Source organism: Oncorhynchus nerka, linkage group LG2 (genome assembly GCF_034236695.1).
Source record: "Oncorhynchus nerka isolate Pitt River linkage group LG2, Oner_Uvic_2.0, whole genome shotgun sequence".
Classification (NCBI taxonomy): Eukaryota; Metazoa; Chordata; class Actinopteri; order Salmoniformes; family Salmonidae; genus Oncorhynchus; species Oncorhynchus nerka.
Window position 1 is genome coordinate 63,788,637 of NC_088397.1, and position 24,435 is coordinate 63,813,071.

Genomic DNA, 24,435 nt, shown 5'->3' on the forward strand with positions numbered 1-24,435 from the left:
TTGTAGTAAAAAAAACATTTATTTTCTCCTCCATTATAGTGAAAGGGTTTTACAAAGCAGTAGTACAGTAACAATTTATGAGCCGCCACTTCTTGCCTCTGATATGTGAAACTATGCACTCACTGCAAGGTCACCAGCCACCGTAGCTCTAGTCATGTGGCCGACCGTGTTACACAAAAACACTTTCAGGAGAGATCAGGCGTCAGGTCAGAATCCGTCTCTTCAAGTCTGATTGTGGATGCTCGCCACCCAGGAAGTGCAGAGGCAGTGGGATGATGATTGAGTGCTGATAATGCCTCTGTTGTTGAGGTCAGTGCACAGTGGCTGCCACTCTTGCTGTTCCCTCACTACTATGACTGATTTCAACAAAGGTACAGTAAGCAACAACAAACACCACACAATGATGTAGAATATAGGATACAGTAAGGCAAAACAAACACCACACAATGATGTAGAATATAGGATACAGTAAGCAACAACAAACACCACACAATGATGTAGAATATAGGATACAGTAAGGCAAAACAAACACCACACAATGATGTAGAATATAGGATACAGTAAGGCAAAACAAACACCACACAATGATGTAGAATATAGGATACAGTAAGGCAAAACAAACACCACACAATGATGTAGAATATAGGATACAGTAAGGCAAAACAAACAAGATCAAGATTGATTGATTGATTTCAATTCCTTAGCACCAGTATGTTAGTGATTTTATAGCACCAGTTATGTTATGTTATACAGTCATCAATGTTCTGTTGAATATGAAATAATATGTTTAGACATACACACATTCTACTGATCCCACCTTGCATTATGTATAATTCTGAAAGAGAGATGAAAAAAGGGATGACGGGGAAAGTCACTAGAGAAGTAGAGCAAATAAACAAATAGAGGAGTTTTTTGGAACCAAAGATTATGTGGAATACAGTCGAAGATTAAACAGGAAAAGAGATGTGGACCCTAAGAGATGTGGCAGTATTTGGGCTGGAGTTTTCTCTGATGTCTCCATGTTCTCAACAGCCTCCACAGCTCTTCCCACAGCTGCTCCCCAGTGACCCACACTGGCCACTCACCGCCGCTACACCACAACGAGAGAACTGGTCACGGCACATGTCAGCTACAGAGAGAGAGAGAGAGAGAAGGGTTACAGGTTTGCATCTGTACTGTCCACGTCTGAGTGGGTGTGTGTGTGCTTTTCTTTATTAGGGACAGTCGGTTGTGCACCATAAACCAGAAAAAGTGTAGGCTGACCACCTCTTAGCAGCTCTTCATGCGCACACACGGTCCTGACACACACCTCCTTGTTGATCACATACACCCTTCGCAAGCTGAGGAGAGAGTAACGGGGTTACAGTGTGATATTGAACACTATATAAATCCACTGTCAATACCCTCATGGTAAAAACTAAGGTGCAGTAGCATACCTGTAGAAACAGAGGCTATTCAGACACTGTTTGCATGGCTTGTGAATAGAGTAGAGTCTGGTGCAGGGGTACTGCTCTTCTCGGCAATCTACACAACACAAAACAAGTGAGCCATGCAAGAAAATACATACAACCCTATAGATATCGCAATAATACTTCAACACAAATCCAATCATTCATTAATCACTTTACACACGGGCCCTCCCTTCCCCTATGTTTCTTACCTAGGGGGCCAGGTTCTGTAGGCTCTGTCTCTGGCTCTGGAAAACAAAACAGAAACTCAACTCCCATTGAAATGGAATACTTCTGTTAATGTGACAACAGAACATGACAGTGGGTGTAGATGTTGAAGAGTAGATAATAAGAGGGGGGTACGTACCAGATGGACCAGGACGTTCTGGCTCAGGGAATGGTCGAGGACCATGTAACAAGACCTGCTGCTGGACATCCGTGTCAGGATTCTCTGACAGGGAGAGAGAGTTTTCAGTACATCATCAAAGGGCAGAGAAAGGGCAGATACTACCAGAGTAATATAGGTAACAAGCTCATACAAGTATCTTACCAGGAAAATAATCAGGGTCATAGTCCTCTGTGAAGCAAAATGAACAACGGTACAGTATGAGATATGCTTTTGTTACATTGACTGGTAACATATGAAAAACTTACAACAAACAGATGGACGGACGGACAGACAGAGACAAGCAAGCAAACCTTCATGACAGATGACTAACAGAGATCTACTCAAATACAGTGGGGATTTTGACCACCTGCTTTCAAAATTGAGAGGAAATGTATAGGAGATTGTCTTTATGCATTCCTTCATATTCAAGATGTTAGCAAATGATGAAATAGTAAGTGGTATTTACAAAATACTAGTGACATTATTTACACTACATGACCATTATTTACACTACATGGCCTGCTTGTCGAACATCTCATATTTAAAATCATGGGCATTAATATAGAGTTTCCCCCCTTGGATGCAATAACAGCCTCCACTCTTCTGGGAAGGCTTTCCACTAGATGTTGGAACATTGCTGCGGGGCCTCCATTCAGCTACAAGAGCATTAGCGAGGTCGGGCACTGATGCTGGCTCGCAGTCGGCGTTCCAATTCATCCCAAAGGCTTTCGATGTGGTTGAGGTCAGAGCTCTGTGCAGGCCAGTCAAGTTCTTCCATACCGATCTCGACAAACCATTTCTGTATGGACCTCGCTTTGTGCACGGGGGCATTGACATGCTGAAACAGGAAAGAGCCTTCCCCAAACTGTTGACACAAAGTTGGGAGCACAGAATCGTCTACAATGTCATTATATGCTGTAGCATTAAGATTACCCTTCAATGGAACTAAGGAGCCTAGCCTGAACCATTATTCCTTCTCCACCAAACTTTACAGTTGGCACTATGCATTGGGGCAGGTAGCGTTCTACTGGCATCCACAAAACCCAGATTTATCCGTCGGAATGCCAGATGGTGAAGCGTGATTCATCACTCCAGAGAACGCATTTCCACTGCTTCAGAGTCCAATGGCGGCGAGCTTTACACCACTCCAGCCGATGCTTAGCATTGCGCATGGTGATATTAGGCTTGTGTGTGGCTGCTTGGCCATGAAAACCCATTTCATGAAGCTCCTGATGAACTGTTCTTGTGCTGGTGTTGCTTCCAGAGGCAGTTTGTAACTCCGTAGTGAGTGTTGCAACCAAGGACAGATAATTTTTATGAGCTACACACTTCATCAGTCGTCGGCCCCGTTCTGTGAGCTTGTGTGGCCTACCACTTTGACTGAGCCGTTGTTGCTCCTAGAAGTTTCCACTACACAATAACAGCACTTACAGTTCACCAGGGCAACTCTAGCGGGCAGAAATTTTACAAACTGACTTGTTGGTAAGGTGGCATCCAATGACGCTGCAACGTTGAAGGTCACTGAGCTCTTCAGTAAGGCCATTCTACTGCCAATGTTTGTCTATGGAGATTGCATGGCTGTATGCTCAAATGTGGACACCTGTTAGCAACAGGTGTCACTGAACCCACTAATTTGAATGGGTTTCCAAATACTTTTGTATATACAGTGTATTTATTTGTATTTGACTTATTTTATCCTCATTTTTACTAGGTAAGTTGACTGAGAACACATTCTCATTTACGGCAACAACCTGGGTAATAGTTACAGAGGAGAGGAGGGGGATGAATGAGCCAAATGGAAACGTATAAGGTTTTCTCTCTCCTCCTCACTGTCAGTCTACCTCCACACAGGACCCATGGCCCAGCGTCGTCCGGGTTGGGCCGGTGTGGGCCGTCAATATAAATAAGATTTTGTTCTTAAACTGACTTGCCTAATTAAATAAAGGTTACATTTAAAAACGTAATTTAAAATGGAGAGCAAACATGAGTCTTCCTACTGCTCTCCATGCCACACACAGGACATGACATGTTTCCACCTGCCTGGTCAAATTGAACATTTGTCATGGTTTTACCTTCAGTGCAGGTAGACAAAAGACATGAAAAAGACCAAATGTGGTGAGACAGTACTGAGTCACTGTGTGTTTGTACACATGGACAGATAGTGTAGTAATGACATGGATGAACTCACCCAGGAAAGGAAAGGGTTCTTGGTAGAGTGGGGGCTGGGCTAGCAGAAGGACTGTTGAGGCAAAGTTAGCTAAATGTTTAGGCAAAGGTGCTGGACAAGTGTTTTGTGGTGGTGCTAAGCACAATGTGAAAAACATTATTGTGTAGAATGAGTATTAGGTTGGTCTATTGTTGTGTGTACACTACAGTAGAGTTGTGTATATTATGTAGTGTGCAGTGTGCTAGACTCACCTGGCATGGAGAGCAGTAGGAGGACTCTCATGGTCGTTTTCTGTGTAGAGGTAGACTGACACTGAGGAAGAGAGACCTTATACATTGTCAAATGAGTTACTGATTCCAAGTGATATAGAGATATCTGTCACATAGTGTACACGCGTCATAGATGTATTTCTATGTCACTTTTCAGAATCTTTACCCATGAGCCTCTTGTCTTTTCCCTTCCATCTCTCCTGTCTTGCATTCTAGCCTCACCTCTTCCCTTTCCCTGGACTCACCTCCCCTCCACCTCCTCCACTCTCTCCTTCATTCTGCCCTGCCCTGGCCCCATAAAGTCAGGGGGAAAAAGGAAAACTTGGACAGAAAGAATGTGGCACGTCTGTCTTTCTTAACAATCCCTCTGTTTTTCTCCTTTTCTCTGTTCCACTGTGAAACGCTCTAAAGCAGACAGACCAGTGGCTAAATTCCAGGAAAATAACCACTGAGCCCCTCCACCATCTTCTATATCCCTCTCTCCACGTCTCTCATTTTCCCTCTGTCACCCTCTGTCATTTCCCTTAACCACTCCCCCTCACCTCTTTCTCTCTCTCAAGAAGAGAGCACTTTTCTTGTAGAATAAGCAAATACTCCTCTGCTTCTGCTTAACTGTACTGCACACAATCAGACAGTCCAGCTTATGTGGGTTTTGTGCACTTATCGTGTGATCATCCGTATGTGTGAGTGTCATCACATATGTTTCATATTATGAGGTGTGTGGCATACATGTGCATATGATTGGATATAATGTGTGAGTGTACATGTATGTATGAAGGTATATGTCACCAAAGTGTGTGTGTGTCTGTGTGTGTGTGTTCAGACATTCCTCTTGTGCATCACAGTGGCTATTGGAAACCATATGTTTTCACAGCACACATCTGGGAGCTATTACACCCCCCTCCTCATCCCCATTTCATTTCTCCCCCTCCCTCCCCGACCCCCTCCCCCAAAGCATAAGGACTTGGGAACAATGCCACCATGAAAGGGGAGAGCCATGTCTCTCCTTATCTTTCCTCTCATTCCTACTAAACAGTTTGTTTGTTTTCAAGTGCTATGTAAAATGTTAAAAAGTGCATATAATTTCCTCCATCTCTCCCCCTGGCTCCAATCCCCTCCCCTCTAATAGTCTTTAATATCCCTCATTCATTTTCTCATTTTCCTCTGTTTTATTTATGTTGGCCAGCCCCTCTCCATTGTATTGTCAAGGCCTCCAGCAATAACCCCACCCCTGGAGTGCAGATAGCCCCATCCAGTATAAACAGACGACCAATAAACAACCTCAAGTCAGTTTAGAACAATCTTCAAATAAAGTACCATTCTGAACAAATTAAATGATTAAAATACTTGTCAAATAACTACATTCCATTAGACCCAACCATGTCGTGAATTGCGTGATTTGATAAAAGTTGTAGAGGTAGGCTATAACTTCCAGTACTGATGATGGATACATACTGTGTATGCATATTTCATATCGCACACCACCATGACAAATGGTTAAAAACTCCACAACCGTAGCCTACCTACTACTCCCTTGACCTTTGAATTCAAATATTAAAATTAATAAAAATAAGCGCACATGATTACAAATACATATATGCTGTTTTTGCAATTATTTAATATTTGGACATATTCATTTTAACAACTTGCATCGATTTGTAGCTCTTACCTCGTTATTTTTCTTTTCTCCGGTGATCCGCAAGTCTCATGCGTCCGTCTTCAGCAGTCTGACCGAGCGCCACATTGTATAACGCCCCGCCTTCAAGCCCCCTCTCCCCACCTCTGTCTGTCCCATCGCCCACTCCCGCCAATCACAGTCAGGAGACCATGGCACTGACTGAACATACATAAATCCCCTAACCTTCAGGATGGATAAATAGGTTTGAAAGCAGTAGACTGTAGACATGATTGATTCCAGTGGCCCATTTTGTTCTCCCTTTTCACTACGAGTGTGCATGTCTCTCTACTCCAGGATTAGTCTGTGAAAGGCTGACACCTAGAGGACATGGATTGAAATTCCACACACGTATATGACACAGTGCACTAGCCTAGTGGGTCAATTTCTGCAACAACTAAAAGCGATTAAGCACGAGTGCTCCACTGTTTTGGTTCCCTGGTTACCACAGCGTAAATCGAACCGGTGTACATGTGCAGTACTGTGTGACAGCAAAGTGCTGCATCTCGCTCATCTCAATATGTCTGGTGCTGCCCATGGCAACGTGCAGAGAGCACCTTTAAAAAGTAAAATACAAACTGCAGGACTGACAACCAGAGCATGCACAGTTTAATAAGCAAAAGTAGGGTTTTTTTGTTGACTTGAGCTGATCTTAAAACCAATCGACATGTTAATGCTGTACATGCTTCTTCAGCACTCCACAATGAATGTGATGTTAAAAATTTATTTTAACAAAATAGTATAGGACAGGCAGCATGTTTGATCACAAGCAGGCATAATAACCAGCGATACAACGGTAGGCATTAAAGCATTACATTTATTACACATTAAAATAAAGACTCCCGTTATATATATTTATATATACTCACAGTTGAAGTCGGAAGTTTATATACACTTAGGTTGGAGTCAATTAAACTCGTTTTTCAACCACTCCACAAATTTCTTGTTAACAAACTATAGTTTTGGCAAGTCGGTTAGGACATTTACGTTGTGCATGACACAAGTCATTTTTCCAACAATTGTTTACAGACAGATTATTTCACTTAAATCACAATTCCAGTGGGTCAGAAGTTTACATACACTAAGTTGATTGTGCCTTTAAACAGCTTGGAAAATTCCAGAAAATGGTGTCATGGCTTTAGAAGCTTCTGATTGGCTAATTGACATAATTTGAGTCCATTGGAGGTGTACCTGTGGATGTATTTCAAGGCCTACCTTCAAACTCAGTGCCTCTTTGCTTGACATCATGGGAAAATCAAAAGAAACCAGCCAAGACCTCCACAAGTCTGGTTCATCCTTTGGAGCAATTTCCAAACGCCTGAAGTCACCACGTTCATCTGTACAAACAATAGTACGCAAGTATAAACACCATGGGACCACGCAGCCGTCATACCGCTCAGGAAGGAGACGCATTCTCTCTCCTAGAGATGAACATACTTTAGTTTGAAAAGTGCAAATCAACCCCAGAACAACAGCAAAGGACCTTGTGAAGATGCTGGAGGAAACAGGTACAAAAGTATCTATATCCACAGTAACAGGTCCTATATCGACATAACCTCAAAGGCCGCACAGTAAGGAAGAAGCCACTGCTCCAAAGCCGCATAAAAAAGACAGATTACGGTTTGCAACTGCACATGGGGACAAAGATCGTACTTTTTGGACAAATGCCCTCTGGTCTGATGAAACAAAAATTGTACTGTTTGGCCATAATGACCATAGTTATGTTTGGAGGAAAAATGGGGAGGCTTGCAAGCTGGAGAACACCATCCCAACCGTGAAGCACGGGGGTGGCAGCATCATGTTGTGGGGGTGCTTTGCTGTAGGAGGGACTGGTGCACTTCACAAAATAGATGGCATCATGAGGTAGGAAAGTTATGTGGATATACTGAAGCAATATCTCAAGACATCAGTCAATAAGTTAAAGCTTGGTCCCAAATGGACAATGACCCCAAGCATACTTCCAAAGTTGTGGCAAAATGGCTTAAGGACAACAAAGTAAAGGTATTGGAGTGGCCATCACAAAGCCCTGACCTCAATCCTTTGGACAATTTGTGGGCAGAACTGAAAAAGTGTGTGCGAGCAAGGAGGCCTACAAACCTGACTCCGTTACACCAGCTCTGTCAGGAGGAATGGGCCAAAATTCACCCAACGTATTGTGGGAAGCTTGATGAAGGCTACTTGAAACGTTTGACCCAAATGAAACAATTTAAAGGCAATGCTACCAAATACTAATTGAGTGTATGTAAACTTCTGACCCACTGGGAATGTGATGAAAGAAATGAAAGCTTAAATAAATCACTACCATTATTCTAACATTTCACATTCTGAAAATAAAGTGGTGATCCTAACTGAACCAAAGAAAGGGAATTTTTACTAGGATTAAATGTCAGGAATTGTGAAAAACAGAGTTTAAATGTATTTGACTAAGGTGTATTAACTTACGACTTCAACTGTATATAGTTTTGATGGATGAGCAACAGATATACATATTTCTTGTCTGTGAATCCATCACCCTCAACTCAAACCCACCCACATGTCTCACATCTCTCCCAACTGTTCCCTTGGAGTCCAATTTTTTATTATACCTTTATTTAACTAGGTCAGTTCAGAACAAATTCTTATTTTCAATGACAGTGAGTTAACTCTTGTTCAGGGGCAGAACAGATTTGTACCTTGTCAGCTCAGGGATTTGAACTTGCAACCTTTCGATTACTATCCCAACACTCTAACCACTAGACTACCCTGCCGCCCCAGACCTACTGTTGGATGATCGTCTCGAGAGATGTAGTGCTGGAGTGTGGAGTTGGTGAAGTTCACAAGTGTGCAGGCCCAGTAGACCTCACTAGTAGGGCATCTTAATTGTAGATTAATGTTAAAGAGGGGGAGGGGGGGGTCAAGGGTCATGACCCCAGAGTTCAAGCAACAGCTGATTTCTTCTCCTTGTAAGTGGCCATCATCTTCTTAATCTCTGCAATCGCCTTCCCTGGGTTCAGGCCCTGTAAGAGTAGGAGAGAGGTGATGAATTTGACAATAATGAGAAAGTAGAAGTGAGTGCTAGTGAGCAGTGAAGTTTACCCTTCGAAGGGAGGAGTAATGTTTATTAGACCGAGGTTACCTTGGGGCAGGTCTTAGTGCAGTTCATGATGGTGTGACAGCGGTAGAGAGAGAAAGGATCCTGCAGCTTGGAGAGACGCTCCTCTGTGAACTCGTCTCTCGAGTCGATCATCCAACGGTAGGCCTGGAGAAGGACAGCCATGTGAGCTCACAAACAGTCCAAGGTGCATACGCACATTCACACATCAGTGTCCCGTTAATCAAAATACAACAACTCTGAATCAAACTAGTCAGACTAGTCTAAACTCATACACAAAAGCACAGGCCTGCATAAGGACAGCAGGTCCCAGATACTTGTCTCCATTCCACCAGTAGCTGGGGCAGCTGGTGCTGCAGCACGCACACAGAATACATTCATACAGCCCGTCCTGACAGGGAGAGACAAGACAGTAAAAAAGAGAGCACAGAAGACATTTTGACAAAATGGACACAGTTGCAGCACTCTGTTCAACCATCTAAATGTTGCTCATTGTCAATGAACCAGAAGTCATTTGGGTGTACCAGTTTTTGTCTGTCCTCCACAGTCTGATGGTACTGTTCCTTTCCCTCATTTGTCTCATCCTTCTTCTTCAGGTAGGGCTCGATTGACTTGTACTGAGCATAGAAATGACTCATGTCCTGCAACCAAAAGAACGCCATCACAAACTCACTCCAACTTTAATGTGGAATTGACAACTAAAATAATACAACCAGTGTGTGACAAGCTTGTATGGAATGATGATACTCACAGGGACCAGATCTTTGACCACATACATGTGTGGCAGAGGGTAGATCTTGGTAGCCTTGCTGGTGTTGGTGTCAATCTTGTTCAGACAGGCCAGTGTGTTGCCTCCATTGATGTTCATTGCACAGGATCCACAGATACCTGCACCATAGCAAACACCATACAAACACTGCCTTACTCACATTATATGAAGTTGCAAAAGGAACGGATCCGTGTTATTTTTCCTTGACTGGGGCATGTCCATTGGTGGATAGTCAGTCACTAGAATAAACCTGATCTGGTATCACCACTGGACAACCTGTTCTAAGATAATTCCATCCTGGACACACTTTCCAACCTTGACGACATCTAAATCCCTAACGTAACAAAAACACAGTAAACCAACATTTAAGAAAACTAATCCCAGCTCTTCTCTCACTCCCCAAAAAACATTAGTGATTCACCACTAGAATCATCTCATCCATTTCCTCTTTTCATCAGTATCCCCAAAATAACCCTACTTCCCTCCACACACTGACCCTCTCTGCAGGAGCGACGGAAGGTCAGAGTGCCGTCCATCTCATTCTTTATCTTGATGAGGGCGTCCAATACCATGGGGCCACAGCTGTGGAAAGAAGGGAAGCAGACAGTCCACTTATTGTTAAGAACCTCATCTGTACACTGAAGATGTATGAGAACAGGATTGACACCTATATACTGAACAGAAATAGACCCACCCACTGGGGAGCAAGGCCCAGCCAACCAGAATTTGTTTTCCCCCACAAAAGGCCTTTATAACAGACAGAAATACTGCTAAGCACCCCCTCAGACGATCCCACAGGTGAAGAAGTCGGAAGTGGAGGTCATGGTTACACGTGGTTTGCGGTTGTGAGGCCGGTTAGACGGACTGCCAAATTCTCTAAAACAACGTTGGAGGCGGCTTATGGTATAGAAATGAAGATTCAATTATCTGGCAACAGCTCTGGTGGAAATCCCTCCAGATGGCATGCCAATTGCACACTTACTCAAAACTTGAGATATCTGTGATATTGTGTTGTGTGACAAAACTGCACATTTTAGAGTGGCCTTTTATTGTCCGCAGCACAAGGTGAACCTGTGTAATGACCATGCTGTTTAATCAGCTTCTTGATATGCCACACCTGATTATCTTGGCAAATGCTCACCATCAGGGATATAAACAAATTAGTGCAAAAACATTTTGAGAAATAAGCTTTTTGTGCGCATGGACAATTTCTTGGATCTTTTATTTCAGCTTATGAAACATGGGACAAAGACTTTACATGTTGCGTTTATATTTTTTGTTCAGTATACTATACAAATACATGCTATGATAGTACTCCAGGGTATTTTTGTCACAATGCCTCATTGCCAGAACTGAGCCAACAGGATTGGACAGATGGAGAAAGAACAGGAAGAGGACTGGGAACCTGTCCAGAGTATCAGGGTTATCCTCCTTAATTCCATATGAAGGGTGCTCATGATTCCCTCTCGAACAAATCCAAATATTTGTCACATGCGCCGAATGCAACAGGTGTATACTTTGTATACTTTTATACCTTGAAATGCTTACTTTACAAGCCCTTCCCCAACAACACTCAGTAAAAAAAATAATAATAATAGGAAATAGCACAGTACCTTAACAATAATGAGTCTATATACAACGAGTACTCCATCACCAGCAAGGGGAGGTCTGTACTAACAAGATCTGAAACTGATAAATTACAAAGTAGCTGTTCCAATAACCTAATGGAAGTGTTCAACTGATAAGGCGGGCTGTACTCACGTGTTGAGATCAATCTCAAAGGTCTGCATGCGGGGCTTATCCCGCACCGTGTCTGGGTCCCAGCGGTACACCTGGAACTTCTTGACTCTGGGCTGGGGTGCTGTGGCCGCCTCTGTCTGGGCGTACCGAACTGCCTGAAGTAACAGAGGAGAGAGAATGAGGAGAGCTCAGCCTGTCTGTCATGAACCACATTACAAGCTGTGGGATTGAACAACTTCCTCATGACTGACGACTCAATGCTCCTGGTAGAAGAATGTGTATTGGCAGTGTGGAGTGTATACACAACATTAAGAACACCTGCTCGACCAGGAGAAAGCTATGATCCTTTATTGATGTCACTTGTTAAATCCACTTCAATCAGTGTAGATGAAGGAGAGGAAACAGATTCAAGAAGGATTTTTAAGCCTTGAAACATGTGTATATGTGCCATTCAGAGGATGAATGGGCAAGACAAAAATGTTAAGTGCCTTTGAACAGGGTATGGTAGTAGGCGCCAGGCGCACCAGTTTGTGTCAAGAGCTGCAACCTGCTGGATTTTAATGCTCAACAAATCCTTCTTTAACCTCTCTCCTCCCCTTCATCTACACTGATTGAACTGGCTCTAACAAATGATCCCTTATTGATGTCACAACTTCCACCTGCTCTGTCATGGAAAGAGCAGGTGTTCTTAATGTTTTGTATACTCTGGTCATATACAAATATAAACAGGGTTTTAAATGATTATGTTTAGTTAAATATATCTGTTTGGGTTTTTTGCAGTCTACAAATGATTTGTAATTATGTTCCGGCCCCCTGATTATACGCTAAAGAAAAGATCTTCAGCCCATGGCTAAATCTAGTTGATGATCCCTGGTATATAACACATACTGGGGTATTTTGAAATACCCATGGTTTGTTTCTCAATACAGTTTATATATACACTGCTCAAAAAAACAAAGGGAACACTAAAATAACACATCCTAGATCTGAATGAATGAAATATTCTTATTAAGTACTTTTTTCTTTACATAGTTGAATGTGCTGACAAAATCACACAGAAATTATCAATGGAAATAAAAATTTAGCAACCTATGGAGGTCTGGATTTGGAGTCACACTCAAAATTAAAGTGGAAAACCACACACTACAGGCTGATGTAATGTCCTTAAAACAAGTCAAAATGAGGCTCAGTAGTGTGTGTGGCCTCCATGTGCCCGTATGACCTCCCTACAACGCCTGGGCATGCTCCTGATGAGGTGGCGGATGGTCTCCTGAGGGATCTCCTCCCAGACCTGGACTAAAGCATCCGCCAATTCCTGGACAGTCTGTGGTGCAACTTTGTGTTGGTGGATGGAGCGAGACATGATGTCCCAGATGTGCTCAATTGGATTCAGGTCTGGGGAACGGGCGGGCCAGTCCATAGCATCAATGCCTTCCTCTTGCAGGAACTGCTGACATACTCCAGCCACATGAGGTCTAGCATTGTCTTGCATTAGGAGGAATCCAGGGCCAACCGCACCAGCATATGGTCTCACAAGGGGTCTGAGGATCTCATCTCGGTACCTAATGGCAGTCAGGCTACCTCTGGCGAGCACATGGAGGGCTGTGCGGCCCCCCCAAAGAAATGTCACCCCACACCATGACTGACCCACCGCCAAGCCGGTCATGCTGGAGGATGTTGCAGGCAGCAGAACGTTCTCCACGGCGTCTCCAGACTCTGTCACATCTGTCACATGTGCTCAGTGTGAACCTGCATTCATCTGTGAAGAGCACAGGGCGCCAGTGGTGAACTTGCCAATCTTGGTGTTCTCTGGCAAATGCCAAACGTCCTGCACGGTGTTGGGCTGAAAGCACAACCCCCACCTGTGGACGTTGGGCCCTCATGGAGTCTGTTTCTGACCGTTTGAGCAGACACATGCACATTTGTGGCCTGCTGGAGGTCATTTTGCAAGGCTCTGGCAGTGCTCCTCCTGCTCCTCCTTGCACAAAGGCGGAGGTAGCGGTCCTACTGCTGGGTTGTTGCCCTCCTACGGACTCCTCCACGTCTCCTAATGTACTGGCCTGTCTCCTGGTAGTGCCTCCATGCTCTGGACACTACGCTGACAGACACAACAAACCTTCTTGCCACAGTTCGCATTGATGTGCCATCCTGGATGAGCTGCACTACCTGAGCCACTTGTGTGGGTTGTAGACTCCGTCTCATGCTACCACTAGAGTGAAAGCACCGCCAGCATTCAAAAGTGACCAAAACATCAGCCAGGAAGCATAGGAACTGAGAAGTGGTCTGTGGCCACCACCTGCAGAACCACTCCTTTATTGGGGGTGTCTTGCTAATTGCCTATGATTTCCACCTGTTGTCTATTACCATTTGCACAACAGCATGTGAAATCTATTGTCAATCAGTGTTGCTTCCTAAGTGGACAGTTTGATTTCACAGAAGTGTGATTGACTTGGAGTTACATTGTGTTGTTTAAGTGTTCCCTTTGTTTTTTTGAGCAGTGTATATATATTTAAATTGCTTCATGACGATCCACTCGAGCAGCACAAGAGGTGATCAAGTTACACTTGAAGTTCACTACTGTTTGAGAGGTAAATATCTTATCACTGTAAATGTCCCTGGTGACCCATCATTCAGGGCTTTTTGACCCCCACATTTATAACTTTTTAGGGGGGGCTTGCCTGTTTTACATGTTATTTTGGCATTAAAACATGTTACATATCAGTTTGCAAACAATGTAATTATAGCTATATGAGCGGTGCTCATCGGCCACAAACATTACACAAGTTGGAAATTGCAAATTCAATAATGAGTGGTTTGGAAGGAATCAGTGACTGTGGCTAACTGCTAGCATTGCAAAGATATCACTAGCCTGCTATTCAGTGGAGTGGCTGTGTGGTCCCAAATCTGGGATTAAGGGGCTCTTTTCCAAGTTTAAAATGATAAACATTCAACATTGGCCATGCTGTTAATGAAGCATGATTTATGCTGCTTTAGTGAGTTGAAGACAACTGGGAAGTCAGGAATAAACAAGCTCCAAATGGGAAAATACGTTTTGAACTGTCATCCATCTCGGAATTGTAAATCCATCCTCTTTCTAGAGCAACGACCTGAAGATCAATGACGTCATTATGATTCACCCCCCCCCATCCTCCCCGAGTTCCCAGTTGTTTTGAAAGCACCATAAATCCAGAGAATGCCAGACTTTCATGACAACATTTGCCCACCAAGGACCACCGCACCCCCTTCCTGTTCAAGTGAGCACAGGACAACAGAGGTGAGTCCAAAAATGTGTTGCATGCTGCTGCACAAATGATGTAATATGCTATGGAAATATTTATACTGTAGATAAGAAATAATACTAAGTGTATGTTGTGTAGTAAGATGTTAGTAGTTAATGTGACTCACCCTAATAATTTGGTATATTTACCCCTCTTAATTTCACATATTGTTCTGACTTGGTGCTGCACATGTAGCCTATAACCTGTTTTAGAGAAATGTAATAATCGAATATTGTGAGAGCTTTCATTGTCTGCTTATATGCCCCCTTTAATGTATCCTACGGTTCTAACTTGATATACAGGGAGAACACTAAGAATGGCCTATGTTCTGAATTATGTTGCTGTTCATTTCAAAAGTGCTAAACAAATAGTTATATTGACTACATCCGTCCTAGCTCGCTCATTAATGTCTTAATCAAAATTACAGATTGCCTCTTATCTGCTCGTCGTCCCCATATGCCATAGTTTGTAAATCAATTGTCACTAGAAACCACATTTGTTTAATATCAGCTATGTTTTTTAAAGGCAGTAATTGAGACTGAATGAATTGTTTCTCTGCCAGACAAGGCTCCGCTGATAACCAGGTGTAGCAGTGGTAAGATGTTGGGACTGTTGTTGGGACAGCTTTATATAGGCCCTAACAGTTTGTGGGCACCGTTTGTCACCGTTATAGGGAAATTAATGTATTGTGTTTTGTAGTGGCTTTGCTGGCATGCATCCCACTTTTTATTTTTTTTGCCCCACCAAGATTTAAATACTAAAATCACCACTGGTTTCACTAAGGTCAAATAATTTCGCTCAAGCACAGGGCTCCAGCTATGCATTTGGTTTGCTAACTTGCTCACCAAGTGTCTAGCTTGCAAGATCAAGCTTCTTGGTTACAGCAGAAACAATCAATCCCCTCCCGAGTACATTTACATTTACATTTAAGTCATTTAGCAGACGCTCTTATCCAGAGCGACTTACAAATTGGTGCGTTCACCTTAAGACATCCAGTGGAACAGCCACTTTACAATAGTGCATCTAAATCTTTTAAGGGGGGGGAGGTGAGAAGGATTACTTTATCCTATCCTAGGTATTCCTGAAAGAGGTGGGGTTTCAGGTGTCTCCAGAAGGTGGTGATTGACTCCGCTGTCCTGGCGTTGTGAGGGAGTTTGTTCCACCATTGGGGGGCCAGAGCAGCGAACAGTTTTGACTGGGCTGAGCGGGAACTGTACTTCCTCAGTGGTAGGGAGGCGAGCAGGCCAGAGGTGGATGAACGCAGTGCCCTTGTTTGGGTGTAGGGCCTGATCAGAGCCTGGAGGTACTGAGGTGCCGTTCCCCTCACAGCTCCGTAGGCAAGCACCATGGTCTTGTAGCGGATGCAAGCTTCAACTGGAAGCCAGTGGAGAGAGCGGAGGAGCGGGGTGACGTGAGAGAACTTGGGAAGGTTGAACACCAGACGGGCAGCGGCGTTCTGGATGAGTTGTAGGGGTTTAATGGCACAGGCAGGGAGCCCAACCAACAGCGAGTTGCAGTAATCCAGACGGGAGATGACAAGTGCCTGGATTAGGACCTGCGCTGCTTCCTGTGTGAGGCAGGGTCGTACTCTGCGGATGTTGTAGAGCATGAACCTACAAGAACGGGCCACCGCCTTGATGTTAGTTGAGAACGACAGGGTGTTGTCCAGGATCACGCCAAGGTTCTTAGCGCTCTGGGAGGAGGACACAATGGAGTTGTCAACCGTGATGGCGAGATCATGGAATGGGCAGTCCTTCCCCGGGAGGAAGAGCAGCTCCGTCTTGCCGAGGTTCAGCTTGAGGTGGTGATCCGTCATCCACACTGATATGTCTGCCAGACATGCAGAGATGCGATTCGCCACCTGGTCATCAGAAGGGGGAAAGGAGAAGATTAATTGTGTGTCGTCTGCATAGCAATGATAGGAGAGACCATGTGAGGTTATGACAGAGCCAAGTGACTTGGTGTATAGCGAGAATAGGAGAGGGCCTAGAACAGAGCCCTGGGGGACGCCAGTGGTGAGAGCGCGTGGTGAGGAGACAGATTCTCGCCACGCCACCTGGTAGGAGCGACCTGTCAGGTAGGACGCAATCCAAGCGTGGGCCGCGCCGGCGATGCCCAACTCGGAGGGTGGAGAGGAGGATCTGATGGTTCACAGTATCGAAGGCAGCCGATAGGTCTAGAAGGATGAGAGCAGAGGAGAGAGAGTTAGCTTTAGCAGTGCGGAGGGCCTCCGTGATACAGAGAAGAGCAGTCTCAGTTGAATGACTAGTCTTGAAACCTGACTGATTTGGATCAAGAAGGTCATTCTGAGAGAGATAGCGGGAGAGCTGGCCAAGGACGGCACGTTCAAGAGTTTTGGAGAGAAAAGAAAGAAGGGATACTGGTCTGTAGTTGTTGACATCGGAGGGATCGAGTGTAGGTTTTTTCAGAAGGGGTGCAACTCTCGCTCTCTTGAAGACAGAAGGGACGTAGCCAGCGGTCAGGGATGAGTTGATGAGCGAGGTGAGGTAAGGAAGAAGGTCTCCGGAAATGGTCTGGAGAAGAGAGGAGGGAATAGGGTCAAGCGGGCAGGTTGTTGGGCGGCCGGCCGTCACAAGACGCGAGATTTCATCTGGAGAGAGAGGGGAGAAAGAGGTCAGAGCACAGGGTAGGGCAGTGTGAGCAGAACCAGCGGTGTCGTTTGACTTAGCAAACGAGGATCGGATGTCGTCGACCTTCTTTTCAAAATGGTTGACGAAGTCATCTGCAGAGAGGGGGGAGGATTCAGGAGGGAGGAGAAGGTGGCAAAGAGCTTCCTAGGGTTAGAGGCAGATGCTTGGAATTTAGAGTGGTAGAAAGTGGCTTTAGCAGCAGAGACAGAAGAGGAAAATGTAGAGAGGAGGGAGTGAAAGGATGCCAGGTCCGCAGGGAGGCGAGTTTTCCTCCATTTCCGCCGGCTGCCCGGAGCCCTGTTCTGTGAGCTCGCAATGAGTCGTCGAGCCACGGAGCAGGAGGGGAGGACCGAGCCGGCCTGGAGGATAGGGGACATAGAGAATCAAGGGATGCAGAAAGGGAGGAGAGGAGGGTTGAGGAGGCAGAATCAGGAGATAGGTTGGAGAAGGTTTGAGCAGAGGGAAGAGATGATAGGATGGAAGAGGAGAGAGTAGCGGGGGAGAGAGAGCGAAGATTGGGACGGCGCGATACCATCCGAGTAGGGGCAGTGTGGGAAGTGTTGGATGAGAGCAAGAGGGAAAAGGATACAAGGTAGTGGTCGGAGACTTGGAGGGGAGTTGCAGTGAGGATAGTGGAAGAACAGCATCTAGTAAAGATGAGGTTGAGCGTATTGCCTGCCTTGTGAGTAGAGGGGGAAGGTGAGAGGGTGAGGTCAAAAGAGGAGAGGAGTGGAAAGAAGGAGGCAGAGAGGAATGAGTCAAAGGTAGACGTGGTCAAAGGTAGACGAGTCATAGATCAAGATCCCTGTTGTCTAATACTTGTTTTGTGCATGCAGCAAACTGCGACCGTTGTTTGAGAAACGGAGAAGGAGCAACCTTGTCATAGCATAGGACATTTTTTAAATAAAATCTATGGATTCCAACTCTATAACAAATCAGGACAAACACAGGTACAAAGTAAGCGTTAAATAATTGACATTTATAGAAGTATCTAGTGGTAGTGCATTTTTGAAGTCACTAATTTCATACACCATTGGAAAACAGTGGATTACGTTGCACAATTTGACAGAGGTCACATAGAATTACGTTTTTATAAAAACGTAATTTGGCCTGTACTGAAGAGATCAATAACTTTCAACATTGCACCTTTCCAACAAGTCAGTTCGTAAAATGTCTGCCCTGGTCAACTGTAAGTGTGGTTATTGTGTAGTGGAAACCTCTAGGAGCAACAACGGCTCAGCCGTGACGTGGTAGGCCACACAAGCTCACAGAACAGTTCCTCTGGGTACCAGCTCATGTGGTAGTACAGGGAAATGAGGAGATGGGATGTTAACACCAAGCAGACTCATTAAACATCCTAAAGTTGAGATGGAATTGTCAATCAGTAAAGCAGAAGCCAAGGGGTTAATAAGAAGTGGTTAAAAACAAATGAAAAGATTTGTGGAACAGGGAGGGAAAGGGAAGACACCAGCATAAGATGTGGGGAGGCCCTCAGGTCAAGGTGAGAAGGGAAAGGGGTCATCACAAGGCTGAGATTGGGACACACAAGGCTCAAAAGTACATTGAAATTGGTAGGAAAACATCTGACTGGGAAGTGTGATTGTCAGGAAGAGATGGAGACAGTGGAACACATATTTTAGTGCCAGCAATATGGGAGGGAAAGAGATTGTTATTCGATTTAAGGAGTAATGGGGTTGAAGAACCAATATTAAGTTAACTGCTGGGGTTCATCTTCAGGGGATGTAGTATTTAATTATGCATTTCGTTTCCTTAGACTTAGAGAATAATGGGTAGGATTCAGACCTTCCCTCAGTTCTCTCTCTGGTCCACACTCCAGTCCAGTTGGAGGCGGTAATGCACCTCAAAGTTGGTTGCCAACCTCCATATAAATTCCACAGAAGAAGCCAAAACAGCCAAATACTCAATTTAAATGTGAATCGATTCTCATTTGCTGTAATATTACGGTTCTAGAAACATAAATCCCTCTACTTTAATATCACAAATAAGTTTACAAATTGAAAACATACAAGTACTGTACACTAACAGTTGCAACCACAGTATTTTTCATTGACAACAGGATATTGGCGTACCTTCCATTTACACACAAAGTGTTAGTGTAACGGATGTGAAATGGCTAGCTAGTTAGCGGTGGTGCACGCTAATAGCGTTTCAATCGGTGACGTCACTTGCTCTGAGACCTTGAAGTAGTGGTTCCCCTTGTTCTGCAAGGGCCGCGGCTTTTGTGGAGCGATGGGTAACTGTTGTTGGTGTGTGCCCGGGTCGGGGCGAGGGGACGTACTAAAGTTATACTGTTACATTAGGAGACACAAATAGCTCATTAGCACAGGTAGTCTGTTTTCCGTAAACAAGCGCTGTAACATGGAAATACATGGAAATATGGCCATGTGGGAACCCTAACACTATAAAAAGGTGTGCAGTAATTTAACTTTTTTTATTTTTTATTATTTCTCACCGCTATTTTTTTAAATTATTATTATTTCTCACCGTTGTGAAAGATACATTCCTTATAATTCCAAAACCATAAGGAAAGCGCGATGGGTGTTCATGTTTAGAGTAAGCGTCAGGGCTCTTAACAAAATATCCAAGATCAGAAGATATTATCGTCAAAAGAGACAGATGTGCCAAATATTTTACCGGATGTTAAATGTAAAACATCCGGTTAGAGTTCACACTCACTACCAATATGGTGATGAGAGGAAACGAAGTGGGATAAATGGAGTGAGATGGATTTTGGCCAACATTCTGCTGATCTACACACTGTTCTGCTTCCAAAACTGTAATCTGTAACAAACAGTGGTCTGCATTTGGTAGACTTTGACCTTTGCCAAAGTTCCACAAAATTGCGTTGTTTAGAAGTAGTGCAAGGGCGAATTGAGTTATTGCACACGGGCACATAATTCCCTAAATGAAATATGCTTGAACGCGCCAATAGGATTTTACTACTTCGTGCTTGGCTCTGCCCACCTCCTTGATTGTTCTGCCCACTGTGATTAATTTGATCCCATTGGAAACAACAGGCTCTGGTCGATCTTTGCTAAAGCAATTAGTGTCTATGGGTATGCTAGCTGACAAGCAAGCGCACGTCGTTCGAAAAGATCAACAAACCGCATTAATTTATTAGGCAATCGTTCAAATGGACACAGTCTTAACACAGCCTTACCACCATTCCAGTGGAAGAACGGAATGCCACCGTACTACAGCGACCCAAAGACGATAAACAAACGACCGACATCTTGCGCAATCTGTGTTTCTCTGACCTCTCTCTGGTATCTGCTGTCCCTGAATGCACTGCGGTATTTCCTTTAATAAAAACTGATCTGTGATCAGTGTTAAACGTCTTTGGTTTTACCAAACTATGCAGATTTGCGAAAATTATATTGTCACTATATGATTGATTTGCAGATTAGATCATTTGCGCAACGCTCGGTACAAAGAGGCTATCTGCATTTTAAACCCTCTTCCAATATACAGATGTCACAAATGATTGTCTGTTTAAATAAATGTACATGCACATACTATGCACATGATATTCCACATGTACAGTTTATGTAAAACAGTAAACTAAGAGTTTTACTTGATGTTTTGCTCAAATAAATGTAGTCAATAAAGTTAACGGCAGATACTCTTTGAGATCAACATTACAGCATTATTAAAATCATATAATCCAGTGAGGTTGGCAAAGGGAAAAACGACAGGATTGTAGCAAAAATCGTTAAAGGTGGTGTTTTTTTACTTTATCTTGTTGCATCCGTAATCGTGGGTCTGATAGATAATAGAAGGTACAAAAATGTCTCAGTGACGCACGGGTAAATTAGCACTGTAGCCATTTAGCTAGCTATTCTATCTAATTTCCGATTTATACGAAATTGTTTGACTACAGAGGTAGCAAAACTGTACTTCAAATCTATGATACTCCCCCACTTAACATACTGCTTGACTAGTTGGGCCCAAGCTTGCTGTACAACATTAAAACCTATTCAGTCTGTCTACAAACAGGCTCTCAAAGTGCTTGATAGGAAGCCCAATAGCCATCATCATTGTCACATCCTTAGAAAGCATACGCATGTCTTGTATTCAAGATCCTTAATGGCCTGGCTCCCCCTCCACTCAATATTTTTGTTAAACAGAAACCCCAGACATATGGCAGCAGATCCACAAGGTCTGCCATGAGAGGTGACTGTATAGTTCCCCTAAGGAAAAGCACCTTTAGTAAATCTGCATTCTCTGTGAGAGCTTCCCATGTCTGGAATACACTGCCATCAGACACACATAACTGCACCACATATCACACTTTCACAAAATGCTTGAAGACATGGCTAAAGGTCAATCAGATTTGTGAACATGGTCCCTAGCTGTGTGTTGCCGCTCTCCATGCTGTCTGTTGTCTGTAGCTTGTGAGGTGTGGAAACACTTTGTTGCTTTTATGAATTTTGTCTTGCTGCTTTTTGTTCTATGTTGCTCTGTCTGTATGCTACGTCTTGCTTGTCCTATGTTGCTCTGTCTGTATGCTATGTCTTGCTTGTCCTATGTTGCTATGTCTTGCTTGTTCTATGTTGCTATTGTCTATATTGTAATTGTTTTTAATAACCTGCCCAGGGACTGCGGTTGAAACTTTTACTGAAACGTTGATTAATGTGCACTGTCCCTGTAAAAATAAAATAAATAAACTCAAACTAAACTCAAATGACATTACAGAATTGACTTTGTATGCAACATTTACTCAACGTAGTGACAGTTTCACACTACAGGTAACTCATCAATTAATGTTATGGTTAGTTATGAAGCTTACTAAATTGGCTACCTAACTAGTTACAGACGAAGCATTTTGGGCCGGAATATAATTACAAATCATTTGTAGACAGCAAATTGACCACAAGAAGCCCAAAGATATATAATATTTTACTAAAACATAATTTCAAATCTAGTTTACATTTGTATATGATCACATATACACTAGTATGTGGACACCTGGTCATTAAAGATCTCATTTCAAAATCATGGGCATTCATATGGAGTTCCTGTCAATGAATTTGTTCGAGAACGTTTTGAAAAGATTCAGGTTTCCCTGAATCTTAACTCTAAACAGCTCTCAATGTAAGCTTATGTAAAATGCAATTCATTTAAAATGCGTTCTGTTGACAGAAGTACAAAAAAACTCCGCAAATGATGCAACTATCACATTCATTGTCTCAAATGGCCTTCCAGTGTGGTTATTCAGGGTTATTATAAGACTTACGTTTTAGACCACTGCGGCTACCATAGCCTCTTACGGATGGGCTATATGTTTGATCTCAAGCAAAGGACAACCAATCAGAGGAATAGTGTTTTCCCAAACCAATCAGCACGGGATATTATTTTTAAATTATTATTTCATATTTAATTGTGCTTGTTCAAAGACGGCAGCATGACACGCGTGTGGAGGAAGTGTAGTGATAGACTGCCAAGCCTGATCACTTCCACCTGCCTGGGCCAGCAGTTTATTTTCTGTTTTCTGGCTGCTCTGCCTGAATAAGGGGCAGCCTGAGGCGCCCTCAGAATTCCCAGTTCCAGCGCCACCCCCTCCACGGGTTGGCAGCTCCGGTGGTGGTGGCGATAAACCCAAGGACAAATGGAGCAATTTCGACCCAACAGGGCAAGAGCGAGCGACCCAGGCGGTAAAGAAGCTCGACAAGTCTAGTAAGTGTCTTGCATGATAACTAGATTATATAGGACTGTGTAACTAGTAGCTAACTAGAGACATATTGGTAATCGTTAAAGAAAGAGCGATGCACCCGCAGCAGTGATGCTGATGCAACACCGGCCGGTGTTTTTACATAGCGTAATCTCCTAGCTAGTTTCCACTGTTATATATCTAGTTAATTAGTCTTCATGACAGCTATCAGTAGGACAACACTATATAAACGAAAATGACATGTATCACATTGAACGTTGTGCTGCACATTTTCATTCATGTTGGAAGTTGATCGAGAGCGCATTCAAGGTGAAAGGTGCAAAGGGTATTCCTTCATACAGTTCAGTTTGCCAGATAGTTCTAGTTACAATACATTTAGTATACCTTAATTCAGCCAGGTTTAAAACCTTGTATTACATTATTTTCCAGAACATTAAGTAGATTTTTCTGGAACTTCTAATTAGTTTGAATATAGTCTACTGTCATTAAATTAAATGTATGTCTCTTGAAGACCGAAATCAAGATACTGTTGCACTAAACAAGGCACATGCAGAGTAATGTGTAGGACACCAAATACATTATACTATTAATCCAATATCTGATCATGCTATTTGTGTTCCTTCTGTGTGTGATGGTGGAAGAGGTATGGGGCAGCAGTGGAGCAGCTGAAGGGGGATCAGCTGCGTGTTCAAGGGGAGGAGAGGAGGAAAACTGTCGGCAAGGAGACCAAGCATCAATCGGTGAGAGAGCTGGTACTGAGAGGGTTTAGTGATACTGCAGGAAGGGTGATTATGCAGTAGTATTCCTTGTACTGCAGAGTATGGAGTCAATGATGGGCTCATAGCATGGATCATAATGCAGAGGTATGGGTAAACTGTAGAAGCAAGCATTTGCTTTGTAGTTGTTAGATGTCTTTGAGTTTGTAGAGAGTACAATTGTGTTCATAAGTTTAGAGCTTGAAATTGTTTGCACAATTAGCTTTAATTCTGAAACAGGCTACAATGAGAGCTGGAGAGGAGCTTACATATAGGGGTTACATATCTGTCCACCAGAGGGTGACTAACATGTTACTATGGTTACCGTCTCCTCATATCCCTTTACAGAGAGCACAGTTCCAAGACAGACTTGCCAGACAGAGGTATGAGGATCAACTCAAGCAACAGGTAAGACCAACTGCCATTAGCTGCAATATCTACTCAGTCCTGTTTAGGCTAGAAAGAAGTAGAGTGAAAATGCTATGTCCACCTGACTGAGTGTAGCCTCTCTT

At 43.6% G+C, this 24,435-nt stretch overlaps 2 protein-coding genes across 3 annotated transcripts; both read right to left on the reverse strand.

Moving 5' to 3' along the window:
- Positions 1-6,048, reverse strand: LOC115139399 (microfibrillar-associated protein 2-like). 2 transcript variants are annotated; one of them, XM_029676736.2, is made up of 9 exons: positions 5,942-6,048; positions 4,255-4,315; positions 4,025-4,075; positions 1,999-2,025; positions 1,816-1,899; positions 1,661-1,696; positions 1,437-1,524; positions 1,267-1,340; positions 1-1,129 (listed from the first exon to the last, which is right to left on the reverse strand). In XM_029676736.2, exons 2-9 carry the CDS (start codon positions 4,283-4,285, stop codon positions 1,026-1,028), a joined length of 495 nt encoding a protein of 164 aa, XP_029532596.2. In that variant the 5' UTR covers positions 4,286-4,315; positions 5,942-6,048; the 3' UTR covers positions 1-1,025. The 2 variants fall into 2 exon arrangements, with proteins under 2 accessions (XP_029532596.2, XP_029532605.2); XM_029676745.2 differs by having other exon boundaries at positions 4,255-4,330; positions 5,942-6,040.
- A 698-nt stretch (positions 6,049-6,746) lies between these two features.
- On the reverse strand, positions 6,747-20,770 carry LOC115145858 (succinate dehydrogenase [ubiquinone] iron-sulfur subunit, mitochondrial-like). Its single transcript, XM_065001254.1, has 6 exons — positions 20,658-20,770; positions 10,304-10,389; positions 9,790-9,926; positions 9,563-9,679; positions 9,063-9,429; positions 6,747-8,943 (listed from the first exon to the last, which is right to left on the reverse strand). Exons 2-5 carry the CDS (start codon positions 10,377-10,379, stop codon positions 9,292-9,294), a joined length of 468 nt encoding a protein of 155 aa, XP_064857326.1. The 5' UTR covers positions 10,380-10,389; positions 20,658-20,770; the 3' UTR covers positions 6,747-8,943; positions 9,063-9,291.
- Between the last annotated feature and the right edge of the window lie 3,665 nt (positions 20,771-24,435).